This window comes from Cupressus sempervirens, chromosome 11 (assembly GCF_028749045.1).
Source record: "Cupressus sempervirens isolate cs-2001-9-10 chromosome 11, ASM2874904v1, whole genome shotgun sequence".
Lineage (NCBI taxonomy): Eukaryota > Viridiplantae > Streptophyta > Pinopsida > Cupressales > Cupressaceae > Cupressus > Cupressus sempervirens.
Genome location: NC_143128.1, coordinates 352,712,646 through 352,729,730, shown reverse-complemented (window position 1 = coordinate 352,729,730; position 17,085 = coordinate 352,712,646). Strand labels below are relative to the sequence as shown.

General features: G+C 39.2%; 1 protein-coding gene across 4 annotated transcripts in view; it reads left to right on the top strand.

The window, feature by feature from the left end:
* The window catches only part of LOC149529533 (4-hydroxybenzoate geranyltransferase 2-like), a 154,611-nt gene that overhangs the window by 53,006 nt on the left and 84,520 nt on the right, over positions 1–17,085 (top strand). For all 4 annotated transcript variants that reach the window (XM_089808647.1, XM_089808644.1, XM_089808645.1 and 1 more), the window contains one exon: positions 16,423–16,544. In XM_089808647.1, the coding sequence (XP_089664773.1) occupies positions 16,423–16,544 (122 nt within the window). The remainder of the gene's footprint in view (positions 1–16,422; positions 16,545–17,085) is intronic.

Sequence of the window (17,085 nt, the reverse complement as noted above, 5' to 3'; positions counted from 1 at the left end):
ACTGAGGAAGATCTCAGTTTACCAGCATGGCTGCGCAGTATTACCGTAAAGAGGAGGAAAATAGAACTCCCACCAGATAATCTTTTTCGTAAGAAGAGTAATTCAAAGCTTCTAGTACACAAAGCAAAGACTGTCTCACGAATCCTTGTTGATTTCGAGAAAGTTAAATATGCTGAGATCGCAAAATCCTTGGTAGACAAACTGCCCGAGGAGCTTCACCGCTCATATTACAAGTTCACAAAAATTGAACTTGGAAAACAGTTGCAGTTGGGGTGTCAAAGGGATGCTCAGGATGCAGTTTCTACCTTGCCCCGATGCAATGATTAACTTTGGGAAAGAAAGAATCAGCTCAAGCTTGAGAATACTTACCTTCACGAGATTATTTGTCAACACTCTTTGCAATCCATTGTCACCACATCTCATTCTAAACAAGTGAACAAGAGAGATGAAGCAGCAAAGGCTTGGTTCGAGAAAATCAGCTCTGAGGGAGTTCAAGCCATAAGTGATGCACATAAAGTCCTTGGATGCCTTAAAGGTAGTCTCCAAGCTCAAGATTACACACTCTTTAGACTTGAGCATTTGAATAGAAGCCAGAAGTGGACTTGGATGTTTTGACCAGATATATAATCATCTCATCCCCATAAATATTTCATGAATATCAGGGGCTTATGGCCAACAAGGAGTTGATAATAGAAGGGCTAGTAATAGAGGTGCAAGAAGCCCTTAGAAGCTGCAATATAGCTGAAACTGATATAATAGATGACCTTAATCAGATGGGATGTAAAATATTCAATGAGGATTATAACTTGTTGGCAAAGGAAACCATAACCTTAGAATTCACCAAAAAAATCAACGCAAAAAATTTGAAGCGGATGATTTTGGGGTTCATGTTATGAAAAAAATTTCAATCTATAAATTCTCAGCAAAGCACCTATGGAAGTTCATCAAGGAGAATCACGAGGCCATCAAGAGATGTAATGCCATAGTTATCAAGGTGAATGTAGTGGCACGAAACGTAGGAACTCCCAACCTTTTGATAATCTGTGATTGCATCACCAAGTACAAAAACTTTGCTGAAAATATGCAAGATTGACTCAACAATTTTATCATTTTCTTCATTTTTGTTTAAGTGTATTTTCAACTTTGTAGTTCAGAAGACATGTTGTGTGCAATTGACTTGCATGCAATTGAATTACACGTACCTTCAGTCATGTAATTGAATAAGTCTTCTTTCTTGTTTGACTTAGTCAAGGTGGTTGAGCCTCTCCCACCCTTTTCTCCTCTTTTCTCACACTCCTTCACCTATATAAGGGAGTGCCTACCATCGTAAAAATCATCTTTTTGTATGCAAGAAAACTCTGCAGAACTTGTGCAAATGTAACTCTGATTTGTTTATGCAATTTTTAAAGAGAAGTGAATAAAAGAAATAGTTTGTTTCAAAGCCGTGTCTCGGAACGATTGTGGTAGTAAAAATTGTAAGTTGTGTCTACAATTTGTGTTGCCTTCTTGAATTTCTTACTTGTTAATATTCAAAGCATTTATAGAATAGTTACTTTCATGTCTTTGAGCTGAAATAACTTAGATTAAATCTAAAAATCATTGATTGTGGAAGTCTGTGTGCTCCATAGGTGGTGGTGGAATTAAGATTAAAAAATTCTCTTTTTGTGGAAGTCTGTGTGTTCCATAGGTAGAAGCTTATCTTTGAAGGATTGAGTAGGAGTCTATGAGCTCCCTATTCGTCCTTATAGTGTAGAAAATGGACATAGATCTAAGTTGGTACACTTGCAATCAGCCTACAAGTTGATTTGAGTTTATCAAATTCATTGTTCCGATTTAAGATAGAAGTGTTGTTAGAGATTCATTCTGCCCATTACCCACTTTATGAGTAATTGGTTTCTTTCCTAAAAAAAGAGGGAAGAATATTGGTGACATCCTTTTCCATTTCTCTAAACTTCTTGCATACCTCAAGTTGATCCAAGTGACAGTGAGAAGGGGGAGCCTTCCCTTTAAGGTAGGAGAGACTTTGTCTCACATGCTGTGGCTGTAACTCTTTTTTTATGACAGAAGTTATAAAAATTATCAGTTGCAAAATATCCACCTAACACACTTGTTCAAGTATTTGACATGGGTGATGTTATAAAGGCGTACGTTTTATGGTTGTCTCTTGCAATCTCTCTTTTTGGAAGCACAATCAGACTTTGGTCGGTACTTTGGATGTTGTGCTCAACTTGATGTTGGTAATGTATTTCTTTGTACTTTGTTTTTGAAGCTATCGTTAAATCTTATCTATTAATGTTATCTTGGAATATTGCCTTATTAGCTTCATATTAGGTCTTTTTCACAATCTTGTACTTAAGTGTACTTAGGTCATCTAGTTTTTATGTCTCATATCATATGATTAAGAGATTTCTAATGATCTTCGTATGCCCTAGGGTTTCATCCTTGTCTTTATAACAAGGGTTTCTTCATTCTATTGCTTCTCTCTTGTGTGGAAGGTTGTTTTGGCTTTAAATGATCTATGGGCCACCATGGGGTTAATCAACAACTCTTGCATGACATCAAAGCTTTGGATTTGAAATTCCTTCCTTTTTCTTGGAGAGTTTGGACCAAGAGCTTTCATACAATGCATCTTTGTACAATATGGACCTCATGGCTAAGCTCAAAATCCCCCAAAACCTATAAAATCCATATAAGACACAATCGAGTTTGAAGCCAATATACTGAGTCTTTGGAGTTCATAACAAATATCCATGAAAATTTTATGTGGATCATTGTGATTGTTGTACAATGCTATTCGAATCAGTTGCCATTTTTGTTCAAAATGTTGGCCCAAAAGTGTTCCCACTAGCTAGACCTAAGTCATCTCTACAAAAAGATGATAGATAAGATAATTGGTGCAGGGCACCTTCATGCAATCTAGGTGTCTAAGGTGATTAGTGGGTTAGTTTGATGTAATAATGGTTGGGATTCTTTGTATCAACCTAAATATAATCATTTGGCCCACTTTGTAAGGCTAATAGTCTTAAAGGCACTTCTATAAACCTTGGGTCTCATTAGACCAAGAGGACCTTAGTTTGGCATGTATTAGGAGGTTTTAAGATGATTTGCCTAATAAAGACCTTTGAAGAGGTCCTAGATCATGTTTGAACGATAGTTTAGTATATAAGAGCAAATATGTCAAAAGGTGCAACATATTGCAAAAATGTTGTCAAGCAACTTTTCAAAAGTTGCAAACTCTCCTTAAATGATCATAACTATTCAAAAGTGTTTTGTGATTGTTGGGAATCTGATCTTTAAGCTTACGAAGCATTCCTAGATGACGGGAGGGAAGATTGTATGAAGTTTGGTGGAAGATTTTAATAAAACATCACTAATTTTGCTGCAATTTCTTGGTTTTTCCATACTGTACGGCTTGGTAATGATTTGTTTTAATGCAAAATTGATTTTTTTTCACAGTGCTCTGTCTTAGGCTTCTAATGGTTTTGGTTTGAGCCCTTGGAGTGGAGTTTGAAAGAAACTATTGACATATTTGTGCTAACTGGTTCAGAAACCCTTTATTTCTAGGGTTTGGACACAAATGCTGCCCTAACTTGCAAATTCACCATTGGAATTCCACCCATTGGTAGAATGCAAGTTAGGGATGTGTGCTCTAGGATTTTTAAAGGGAAAGATCAGAAAAGTAGGGCTGGTATTTTTACCATCAAGCCCTAGGCTAAACTAAAGGGTGAGTTTAGTTTACAAATAGGAAGAAATGCTTGGATAGTTTGACAAGGGGTTGATGTTGACTAGAGAATTGATTGTTTTGGAATATTTGGATGTAGGAGAACATGTTTGAAGTTTTGGTTTGATTCTACGACCACATTTTAGGATACTTCCTTTGGAGACCTCACCTAATTAGGTCTATTAGGTCTGAGTCCTTTGTGAGTGTTCATGAGTGCTGGAGCAGAGTCAAGACCTAATTCTTGGGAATCGTTTACAAGGCCCAAAAGGGTACTCAAATCTGTGATTTGTTTGGGTGGTCATTTTGAAGTTTCAAAAGTTGTTGTCAAGTTTCCCTTTATGTTGACCTAATTCCTTCTAAGTCGGCCCACTAGCCCAATAAGGGTTAAATGCTTTGTCAGTGTCTTGGAACCCAATCAGTGCATGAATCCCTCTTCATATGCCCTAAGTAACATATCCAAATCATTAGACTGAAGTTATAAGTTGTGTTGGGTGGATTTCCACATTTTCCATAGTTTAGAGTAATTGCCTCTACAACCCAAAAGTGATCCAATTTGTCTAAGCCATAGAATTATCGAGGGTGTTATGTAAAGTGTCTTAAACACTTGGAAGGGTAGCTTACTTCATGTAGAAGTGATTGAGCAAAAGTTGGAGCGAAGAGGTGGTTGCTTGGAGTTTCGGAAAGGGTTAGGCCCGAAGCACTCTTTTGGTTGTGCACTTTGCATTAATAAATTTATTAATGTCCAAGAAAAGACCACAAAGAGGGGCCAGGGGACTACTGAAACAAAGCAGAAGGCCAACCAATAGTATGAACACCAAATGGTGCCTAAGAAGGGAAACAAAACAATTAAACCAAGATGCAACAAAAAACAATCAACTAGCTTCTCTGAACAACCAAGAAAAAAATCCAGAATTAAAGGATAGGCCCTAGGGCAGGAAGGGACCCCAAGCCATCTCTGATGACCTCTGGAGAAGAAGGTCGTTGCTAAGTAGAATTCTTGTGAGGCCTCATCGACCTGATATGTCCAATGGGGGGACCAAGCAACCACTTGGTACATGTAGGAGAACCCATCGTGAAGGAGGTGATGAGATAATCGGGGTGCTATCTCACAAGGAGTTGATGTTGTAGAGAGTAATCCTGAAGTCTCGGGAATTCTTGAAGATAAAGTGCGAGGCATCTTTGATCAACTTTCTTGAAGGAGGGGAGAGATTGAGTCTCTTTGAACAAGCAATAGAATTTCCGTTTGATCTCATAATAGATGGAGCAACAGAAAATGAAATGTGTCTTTGTCTCTGCCTCCCCCATGTTGCAAAGCTTGCAAATCTTGTCCTTCCTAGCCATCTGATGGTCAGCCTGAATGTAGAGCCAATGTGATCCCTCTCTGAAGGAGCCAAGGGAGATGCAAAGCGCATGTGACCAGTTGTGAGAAAGGTAGGAAGGATGAAGAATGATCTTGTCCTATATCTCGAGAAAGTGCTCTACACAGAAAGCCATCACCAGGTGAATTCGCTTTGGGACTAGCCTAAGTAGTGGGGATATATTGGCCTGTAAAAGTCCATTCTTATGTGCATATTCAACTATTTATGAGTGGATGAAGATGATGGGGGCAATCCAATGGGCACGAGAAAGGAGGAAGATGATTATTTGTTATCCTGATTAAATCTAGAAGAACCAAAGCTTGAGCGAATTAGTACCAAGTCCAACCCGATGGGTGAAAACTGCAATAGCCTCTGAGGAGGGGTAGGCAAGGTAGGAATATTCGTGATGCCCCTCAGAAGAGTAAGCACCAGAGATTACGCAAGAACCAAACTAGGTGGAAGATGGTACCAAGTCTAAAAGGCTGGACACCAAACTTAGCTAGTACAATGTTGTGAGGTGTAGATCGGTTGCATCTAATGATGCGCCAAAGGAGGGTTTGGACTCTCATCTGAGACCTAGTCTGACTCCAACAGAGATGGGCCCCATACAACAAACCTAAAGAGCACCATTGGTCTAATCAAAGCATACTTGGACGCGGTGTCCTAGAAGTGATGCCTGTATTTTCCTTGTCATAAAATAAATGTATTTAATTAAACCTTGTTAATGGGCTGATTGATTTAATATATCTTGGATCCATTTTTAATTTTTATGTTTCTGTAGGTAGGTGTGGCCGTCGGCTATCTTTGTACACCGTCAGAAGGTTTTCCTGATTGGTATTTAAGTACGACATGTAGGTAGTTGTTAGCTATGCATTTTGGATTATTTTCTATGTACAACGAATTCTTGTTGGAGTTCTTTGTTGTTCGCCATTTCAGAAGTGAAAGACCTTCCCTATTTGGTTTGTTCGGTTTCAGTGGGATTTAACCCTCACCCTATTTCGTCGCTTGTAAGTTTGTAACACTTCGCTCAGCTCTGGCAAATTGGAGCACCATCTATCTATGAATATTAATTGAATATATGTGTTCAATTTTCATTATTTGGATTTCATCTTGTTGATGGTTGTATTGTTCAAACTCACTTCCACTACCCCAACGTCTTCTTTCGTACAACTACATGAACATACAAACTCTAGATTGGCACATAGTCATTTCGTAGTAACACCGCACGACATGACCCATCTTGTATGGGCCATACCGTACAACCCATCCTCTATGACCCATTCTGTATGGCTCACTGTAATACCTACGGCCTCATAGGCTTGCGTTCAGTTGTCCCGCTCACCGTACATCATCTGTGCTTCATTACCAACACTGTATGGTCATACTCCCATATTGTACGACCCTTCATAATAGTATCATATTGCCACCATACAACAAGATCTACCATCAACATTAGCGTGTGGTCACCTCCATCAGCATTTCTGGTAAATAATCAATAATAGGGTTGTGAAAGAACGGAAAACATAACATCACAGTGGTATTAGAGTTTCAATCTTGCCAGCCTGTGGACAGTGAATGAGAGTTTATACTCGAAGGAGAAGGCGAAATAACCTCATTGCTAGAATGACAGATCATCAGGATCCTACGACATAACTCATGAATCTTTTAAGAGAGCTCAACAGAAACCAAATACAAATCAACGAAACCCAAAGGCTGATGCAAGAAACACTACAAAAATTATCCGAGGGAAAGACAACAGGAGAACAAAATGGGCATAGAGATGACTCGGTTTCACAAAGGGCAAACTTTCAACCCTCTCGCTCTCGACCATCAATACCAATCTTCCTTCCAAGGATGGAAGCACCGCGCAAAGAAAGAGAGTCCACTTTTCAAGAAATGCAAGAAAAACTTCAGGAAGATTGGTGGAATGCGAATATGGAAGGTGATATATTTTACATAGACTATGTTGATCTAAGAATGAGATATTCTGTCAGGGGAAATCGCTGTATTTTAATGATGATCTCAGGAGAAATAAGGGAAAGGTAAACTTATTGCCATTACCGCACAGTCATGGGTTCTAAAGGCAAATACCTATTTACAACTCAATTCAATGCCCGAAGAGGAAGCAATCAAATTTGCGCCACTTCATCTCGAAGGAGTGGCGCATGAGTGGTGGCATCATGGATTGATCACTCTCGGTCATGACCAAGTAACCTCTTATGTTGAGTTCACTGAGAGACTCATTGCCCTTTTCAATGGGAAGGATCTTGAGCTAAACTTCAAAGGTCTAGCTTAGCTTAAGCAAACGAGCATGGAAGAAAGGGGCATGGTAGACAACTAAAGGCTATCAGTATTAGTCAAAAACATCTCTGAAAGACGTCTAATTGTGTTATTCATGGATGGGCTGAGAGAGCCTTTAAGAGATTGGATCAAAGGATTCAACTCGTGTGCACTCAACGAAGCTATTAAGAAGGTGCATGACATGGCCGCATCTTCATCCAAAACTCGTGTAGCTACACCCACACCATCCCCACAAGAAAACAAAGACAAGGAGCCAATCCGAAAAAAACCTTAGTTTGATGAAGATTCTCGGCAAGAGCTCCAGAGGAAAAAGCTCTGTTTCACATGTAAAGAACTATGAGGACCTAGTCATCGCTGCCTTGGGAAGGGAAAGATTCATTGCATTGAGGTGATTCCTGATGACGACAAAGGACAAATACTTGCAGTGACTGATCAAGAAATTACCCAGCAGGAGAGAGTAAATGCCTTGATACAAAAGGAGGTTCCATTGTTACCCTCACTCAATGATTGGAAGTGGTATCTTCGGAGTTCGTGGCACACTTCACAGAAAACGAGTCCCAGTCATGATTGATAGTGGCACTACACTCAATTTCATCAATTCATCTTTGGTCACTAGTAAAGGATTGCACGCAGTTGAGCATGGAGGGTTCGAGGTTAAGGTGGCAAGAGGAACCTTGTTGCCTTGCACTCATGTGATCCCACGGCTACAAATTTCCATGGGAAACTATACCATTGCAGATGATTTCTTTGTCATAGATTTGGTTGATACTGATATCATATTGGACATACAGTGGTTGGAAACTCTTGACCAGTACACCCAGAGTTTCAAAAGGATGGACTTTTCATTTAAGACAGAGGGCAACAAGGTGTTGTTAAGAGGAATGTCAAATAAAGGATCGAGGGAAGTCACAATCAAGAAGATGGAGGCCATTTTAAAACATGAATTGATCCCAGACATGGCAAGTAAAAACATGACAGTCAACACCTTACCCCATTCCTTGGATAATCGACGGGCCCATCTATTGGTTGAGTACTCCAGAACACTTTTGCATGTCAGTTGATGGATGGCTATGTACGTGATGAAAGATACAAAGTTATTGATGACATCATTTACTTTGGCAGTAAGATCTACTTAGTACCTAACTCAAAACTAAAGAAGTTGATTATGGAAGGTTTCCTACAACTGGATTTGCATTTGCTTGAGGACAAGCAAATTTTGGGACGGGAGGACTGTAATGTCCCTGTCATAAAATAAATGTATTTAATTTAACCTTGTTAATGGGATGATTGATTTAATATATCTCGGATCCATTTTTAATTTATTTGTTTCCATAGGTAGGTGTGGCCATTGGCTATCTTTGTACACCCTTAGAAGGTTTTCCCAATGGGTATTTAAGTACGACATGTAGGTAGTTGTTAGGTATGCATTTTGGATTATTTTCTATGTTTTGCAAATTCCTATTGGAGTTCTCTATTGTTCGCCATTTCGGAAGTGAAAGACCTTCCCTATTTGGTTTGTCCGATTTTGGTGGGATTCAACCCTCACCCTATTCTGTCGCCTGTAACACTTTGCTCGGATTTGGCAAATCGGAGCACCATTTATTTGCAAATATTAATTGAATATACTTGTGTTCAATTTTCATTATTTGGATTTCATCTTGTTCATAGTTGTATTGTTCAAACTCACTTCCACTACCCCCACGTCTTCTTCTGTACAACTACATGAACATACAAACTTTGGATTGGCACACAATCATTTCGTAGTAACACTATACGACCCATCATGTACAACCCATACTGTATGACCCATCCTGTACAGCTCACTATAGTATCGTACGACCTCACAAGCTTGCATTCACTCGTCCCCCTTAGCGTACACCATCTGTGCTCCATTACCAACACCGTACAATCATACTCCCATACGATACGACCCTTCATAATAGTATCATATTGCCACCGTACAATAGGTTCTACCATCAACATTAGTGTATGGTCACCTCCATTAGCATCTCTGGTAAATAATCAATTGTAGGGTTGTGAAAGAAGGGAAAATGGAACATCACAATGCCCAAAACACTCTCCCAAAGAGACCTCAGATATGTGTATGAAGAGGAGATCTTGACCCTTGCACCCTAGAAAAAGAAGTGGAGGTGAAAGGTCTTGAGCCTATTGAAGACCTCACCTTAGTCATACCCACGTTAACTATTAGCTATTGTAAGTCACACAAAGATTCAAGACCATCAATAAGTCTCTGTATGTCCTTCGGAGAGGAGGCCAGCAGGATCACATCATCCACAAAGAGCTAGATGGAAATCAAGACTTGGTGTAAAGAGCGACCGACCTCTTAAATCAAGTGCACCCGAAGAAACGCCTCCATCTCATCAATATAAAGGTCAAGCAAAGTAGGGGACAAAGGGCATCCCTTCTTCACCTTGATGGTGCCCTGGATATAGTCCAAAACCCCATATGAGGGATCTTGTAGAATCTCATGATAGCAGTCAAGAGAGTCTCAAAAATACAAAGGTTATGAAGTCTCTCGAAAGGGCCATCTTGGCTTTGGATTTGTCTTGCCTTGAAGACTTCAAAAATCATACAGTCATTCAATTCAAGTGTCAAATTTGTATGAGTTTACCCATAATGAGCTAGTGAAGACATTGCATCATTGAAATTGGTTCCTTTAGGGTTTTCATCTTAGGATTTTACTCTAGAAAGAAGCTCCATATCTACAATAGAGAAAATAAACAATTGTATCCAAATGAGCTCCCAATTCTTCTTTTTATAATTTTCTTTAGAACATCCCTAGAGCTCTTTCCAACTTCTTGCTCAAAATATTTCATTAAAGTATGGTAATGATGTGACTTTTGAATATCTCCTTTTAATTTCACTTAAGTTATTCCAATAAATTAATTAAAATAAAGCAATCTGTAAAAAGTATTTTTTGGACAATTTTAATTTTTAACTAACTCCTTGATATCCAAAAATTAGCCTACGAGAGTAAAATAGGCTAAACTTATCATCTCCAATTAATCCTTGAGTTGGGACATTATACAAAAGTAGTATTACCATTATGCTAACTTTTCTATTTACCTTTTTCTTTGTGGTTACAATTGGAATCACCTTGATTTTGTACGTCTAGAGAGGAAGTAAGCCTTTTTTCTTGTCCTTCTCATGATAGTAGGCTTGAAAGTGAGCCTCATTGATGTTCTTAGGATTAGAAATCAAAATAGGCTTTCTTATTTGACCAAGAAGCCCATTGATATACTTAATGAATAAATTTGGATCCATCACATCTCTTCCCATTTATATCACTTTCTTGTGGGATGACTACATATTTTGGCATCTATCTTTGACTCAAACATCATCAGTTAATGTATCTATCCTTTATGCAATGAGATAGATTTGCCCCTTAATCATAGTTGTAAAGTCATCCTATTTATTAATTGGTAGTAGTTTTCTCAAGCATAACTTTTAAGTCATGTTTGAAGAGTTTAGAGCTCTTCATTAAGGATACAAACTAAAACATTCCTCTAATTGAGCAATCCAATGCCCATGTATTTCAGCATTAGTTTTATGGTCATTTCGATGAATCTCTATCTTGGCATTTGCTCTCAACAAAGGTGAAGTTTTAATGGTATTTCGCTACTCCTTGGGCTCTTGACTCTTGATTCTTAATTCACCATTTAATTTCTATATTCCTATAGACACTCCTAGCTTGCCAACGAGCATCTCCATGATGTTCTCCACCCTTTCAAGCTCTCATATGAGTGAGTGATGTTTTTTACATCCTCCAATTTGTTGAATTTCTCTTCACTATAGAGGAATCCCCTTTTCATCTTCAAGATCCACACTTTTAGTATGCTTATTCTAGCTTCTTGTGGATATATCCTGTTGTAAAGGAAACAAAACAACACCTCTAGTGGTATTTGCTTTGGTAATTCTAACTTTCAAATTATGTAGACACTACGTAGTGGCAAATCAAAATGGAACACAAAACTAGCCTTTGATACCAATCCAATCCATAATAATTTTGGACATTCTTTGCTTAACTCATGAATACAAATCTTATGTATTCCAATAGTGTAAAGGGAACACAAAACTAGCCTCTAATACCAATCGAATCCAAAATAAATTTTGGTATTCCCTGCTTAACTCATGAATACAAATCTTATCTATTCCAATAGTGTTTTGATTGATTAAGTTGGTATGCAAAAAGTATAAAATATAGTCCTTATATCTCAAATTCTTTATTTTTATGTACAAATATACATAAAGGAAGAACATGTCAATAAACTTGAAAGAAAAATAGCATAAAGTGGAAAACAATAACGGATCAGCAATGTTGAGATAAAAGAAGCATAAAATGGCATATACGTAGTCTCAATCCAAAAAACTGAAAATAGGAGAAAACTGTAGAAGAGCAAGATATCTCTACCTCATTCTTATGATCTCCTTGTTTTACATTTCCAGAGTATATACATTGTTGTAGTGTTACTTTTCGTCGAATTCTTCATACTATGTAGTACATTGTGTAGAGAGTGGTGACCCTTTTGAGGACTTGCATCAGTGCATTATCAGATTCTCCACCATGGGTGACATCATTATTTTAGGGGACTTTAATACACGGACCAGAGACATTCAAACTCCCTCCACGACTGTGGGTCCAATTCGGTTTTTTCAATTGAATCGGATCCAAGCACCATGGGTCTGCAACGTTTCTCAGAGGACAGTCACGTGCCTCTTACTAGATATGGCTGCCATCTACTACAATTATAGGAGTCTTCTGACTTGGTGATCCTAAATAGTCTTCTCTCCCTTCCTGGGTCTGGCCTCCTCACCTGCAAGCCTCACTGCAATGGTGCAAGTGTTGTGGACTATGCCCTCTTGTGTGCCTCTTTCATGCCCTTCAACAATCACTTCATTGTCTCCCACCTTCCTCTACCCGACCATGCCCTCCTTGTCCTTACCCTTAGAGCTCCCCCCGTCCTCACTCCTCTGCTCGCTTGCCCCCTTCTAGTGCCACTTCGACCACTCGCACCTCTTTTTGCTTTATCGAGAGCAATCGTAATCTCTTCCCCCACCACCTTAGATGACTCCTGCCCATGATTCCTTTATTGAGTCTGGGGATGCTCCCTCTATGTTTGATTTGCTTGTAACCTCGTTGTAGGAGTTCACCTTACTTTCCATACCCCATCGCTCCTCTTCCGTCTCTCATAGCCCCCCGTGTAGGAGCACTTGTCCCATGAACTAGTGGTTTGATGAGGATTGCAAGTCATTCCATTGCTCAGTTCACTTTGCCTTCTCTAGCCTTTCCCCCTTATTCATCCAGTTGAGGTTTGAGTACCACTGCTTTCTTCATCACAAGAAGTGGTTGTTCTTCCTGATGCAGTGTAGATCGCTTTGTGCCTCTCTTTTATAGTCCCTAAAGCTCTTTTGGTGCACCATGTTCCCCTGCTACCCTCCTCCCCCCTTCACCTTGGATCACAACTCCCTTGTCACTCATACTTCCACTCTCTATGACTTATTGGTTAGCCCCCTCTCCATCTCACTCCCTCGCTTCGTTGCCACCACTTCACGTTCTCCAACATCAGTGAGGTAGTTACATACATGAACAAGGCTACAAATGAGGAAGGGTTCAAAGCATAGCTCTTCAAGCTTGGTATTTTAGTCTTTGGTTCCTCTCTCTCAGTGCTCTTCAACAGAGTAGTCTATACTGGTTTTCCCAATTCTTGGTCGCGATACATTAACTATTCGATCAATAAGACAGGGTCAGTCTCAGACCTTGACAATGACAGGACCATCATAGTTGGGCATACCTTTGCCAAACTTTACACCATAGTACTAAACACCATCTTATCTAGGGGGCTTGTTCGCAGGAACTGTAAAGCTAGGGGCAGGCTAGTTGTCGGATTGATTTTTTGACCATGGACCATATTTTGACTTTGCGTCCCATTATTGAGAAGGCTTAGCATTGTTTGATGGAAGTCTACTGCTACTTTGTATACTTTTGCAAGGCCTTTGACTTTTTTCCTTGGACGACCCTCTTCCAAAGGCTTAGGGATATTGGGATTTTGGAGACTCTCCTGACGGCTATCATGAGATTATATAAGGGAGTTTCAGGAAGGTTCAACCCTCATGGGTATTCAGACTATATGCAGAGCATTGTCAGGGTGAAACATGGCTATCCTCTCTCCTCTTCTCTCTTTGGTATTTGCATTGATGAGCTCGAGACCTTCCTCCATGACTTGCTTCCTAGCAACAACTGCTATGTGCACCAAGTTTTGATCTCCATTTGCTTGTTGTTGACGATGTGGTTCTTTTGGCTTCTTCCCCTGAGGGGCTCCAACAATTGCTTGATGAATTGGCTTCTCTTTGTGTTTTGAGGCAGTTCTAAACTTGGGCAAGACCTAGGTTAAGGTCTTCACCCGCTTGAAGACCTTGCATCTCGAATTCTACTTTTAGGGCAAGGAAGTCAAGATCACTCCCTCGTATACTTACTTGGGGGTTAAGTTCTCCGGACCCCGCTTTAGCTTGAGATCCGCGATGCAGTCCGATGCGAATAAGGGGTTAGGTTCTCTGGTTACGTTCGATCGACAATGCTTTGGGCACCACTTCTAGGATACCATGACCAAGATGTCCCTTCTGTACTCTTTGGTTAGATCAACGGTTCTTTACAGACCCCTTGTGTGGGGCCCCTCTCTTTTGGAGTTAGATTGGGCTTCTGTTGAGTAGGTATAGACCCTTTGCCTTAGACACATTAGCAAATGCTATCGGTCCACTTCTTACAATATCATGTTGGCCGAGTTCGATGCTCATCCTTTCAGACTGGGGACCATCTTTGATTTGGTTCGGTTTGTTCATAGGCTTTAGGTCTTCGCAGATTCTTCTGAGGGTCAGTATAGATACTCATACTTGGTGGATTGCTCTTCGAAGGCAATCGCAAGGTCCGATCTAGCTAGCAGAGCTCGATGTTGGTTTGCTCAGGCCTTAACCCTTCTTCATTCGGTCGAGATTGCGATTGATCGTCTTCCCCCTTGTCAATTCTCTCTTGATGCCCCTTCTCACCTCCTTCCTTCTTAGTAGGATTTGAGTCAACATTTCAGGATTGCCATATATAGGTAGTACATTATCACAACTTGGAGTAATCCTCTAGGTGGGCTACACTTGAAGATGTCTTTCTATGCTAAGCACTACATGGATATTCAAGAAAAGCTTATTGTGCGCCATTGGTACCTCACTCGCTGCTAGAATCATGCCCTTTGCAACTCTTTGGGATCTTTTAGAGTGGGTTCTCATTAGTTACTTATTCAGATTGACCATTAGATCGATAAAGAGGTCAAGATTTTACACCTCCACTTGCTTGGGAAGACAGAGTTTGAGACACATTGTATTTTCCATTGCCCCATCTTCTACGAGATCAGGGGGAGGTTTCACTACCTATTCAGAAAGTGCAGATCTCTTTCTTCTTTCTTCAGATACATGGATCAACAATATATTGCCCTTTATCTGCAGGAGGCTTGCCGGCTCTGTGATCACACTATGCAAATTCATCTATCTTCATGTCAGACTTTAGACCAGCTCATCACCTCCTTCGCCTTCGGGTATCCTGCTCAAGGGATGAAGTAGTTCTTTGACCATGCGTTGGGTCACACCAGGTTTGTGAGACCTCGTAGAGGGTACACTCGGCAATAGCATCACCCTACATCTAGTGGCTCCTTAAGACGGTCTGGGATACACCCTTGTCCTAGAGGAGTATTTAGACTTTCTTGGTTTTGTTCTTTTGCCTTCCTGTTTGTTCTTTTCACGAACATTGATTGGTGCTCCCCCTGTTGGCAACCATCCTCCTTGTACACTTTTTGTCCCATAAACCCTTGTGGTCTCTTGTTGGACATTAACAAATTTATCTTATCCTATTTTCTTCCCTTCCCAAGTAAATTTCAATTTCCAGAAGACTACTTGATTGTAGCTACTAAATATAATACAACCAGTTACAATTGAAAGGGAAGCCCATGAGTTACAAGATAAATTTGAAGGGAAGCCCAAGCGTCCTAGAATGCCAGTAAAAAGAATCTCAAGCACTCTAGCTTCCTTTTTCTTTGCGTGCTCTCCTTTTTGTACCATCTTTGAGATGGTATATGCTTCAGACAAAATCATCTTATGTACACATGCCATTCAATGCTGATTTTTTTCATAGAAGGAACTGTATGATTGTTTTTTAGCCGGGGCTGAAAGTTTCACGAATGCTTGTTTCTCATAATTTTGAAAACTCACAAGTGATTGGATCGCTGAGGCGACTTTCCATATCATATTCTGACCTATTGTGTTATTTACAACTCTAGGCATGGTATTTGCCTTTGGGTAATGAATATTATGAATGTCTCATTTAAGAATATGTTTAATGGTGATGTCAGTGAATTTCAATAAAATAAATGATCTGTTTCAGATCTCCCTTCTAGTGCATTATCTTTTTATTTTAGCTTCCCTCTCTATTGATATGTAATGCACCATTCTAATTCTACATATCCTTGTGCCTTTTGTCAAAAGTTTACATGAATATGCTAAGTGGTGATAGTAGTCAACTTTACCATCAAGTCTGATCCATTTTGGGTTGTTTTACTAGTGCAGTAGTGTTTTATGCTTGCTCCCCTCTTTGTTATTAAGCAATTCATGACTTTAATTCTATTTGTCTTCGAGGAATATGTTAATTCTGTAGAGAACTCATGCTGAAAATTTCATCCCTAGATATAGCTTTTAAAGTTTCATTAGAGTTCTGTATGGTATATTATGATCATGCCCACATGGAGGATTGCAGAAGACGAAAATTGTTTACTCATTTAGTGTTTTTCAGTTAATGAGAATGATTTTTATCTATTAACGATAAACTAAGAGTTTATAATTGAGGGTATCAAATGGAAGCTGAAGTATGTTTTAATATAGTTTTTTAATGTATTCAAGGACATTTTGCACTAGATTTGACTTCATGCTATCATTTATGAAAATTGAAATGTCTTTTAACTGAATTTGAACTACATTACTCTCTTGTAGATACAAAGGACTATGTCACGACCAATTGCATCTGGTATGTTAACACCCTTCCAAGGGCTTTGCTTTCTGGGCTTCCAGTTGCTTTTGGGACTAGGGATATTGCTACAATTAAATAACTATAGGTGAGTTTCCTGAGGAAGTTGTGTGTGTGTATGTAGTATAATATTTCAAATATCAGAGCATTCTTCAAAGTTCATTTTTCAGACTTTATGTAATAAAAACTTTCTTGCAAGTGGAGATAGTAAATAAGTTAATATTTGAATCCAAAGCAAAAGTTTTCTAAAGAGCTGTGAGAAATTTATGCCAAGAGAAAGTTCTTTTTCTATTTCGTGAAGTTTAATAGAGCTAAGGGGCTCTGGATTTGTCAAAAGAAATTGGATTAGCAGTTACCTGAAGATCTGAAATGAAAGACAGTTTCCATTTACTTGGAGATATCCAACGCAACCACAGTCTTGTAGAACTTATTTTCTGAATCCAGATATTCCTCCACAAAATTTTCTACTTTAGGAATTTTGAAACTAGCACATTTTTGTGCAACAAACGAATCATGGATGTGGTTTGATGAATCTCAAACAAGCTACAAACCATTCTTAATATTCAAGCTAATCAAGTAAAAAGAATTGCAATTCTGTTTCTCTGGAGATACTTTTCCACTAAATAAAT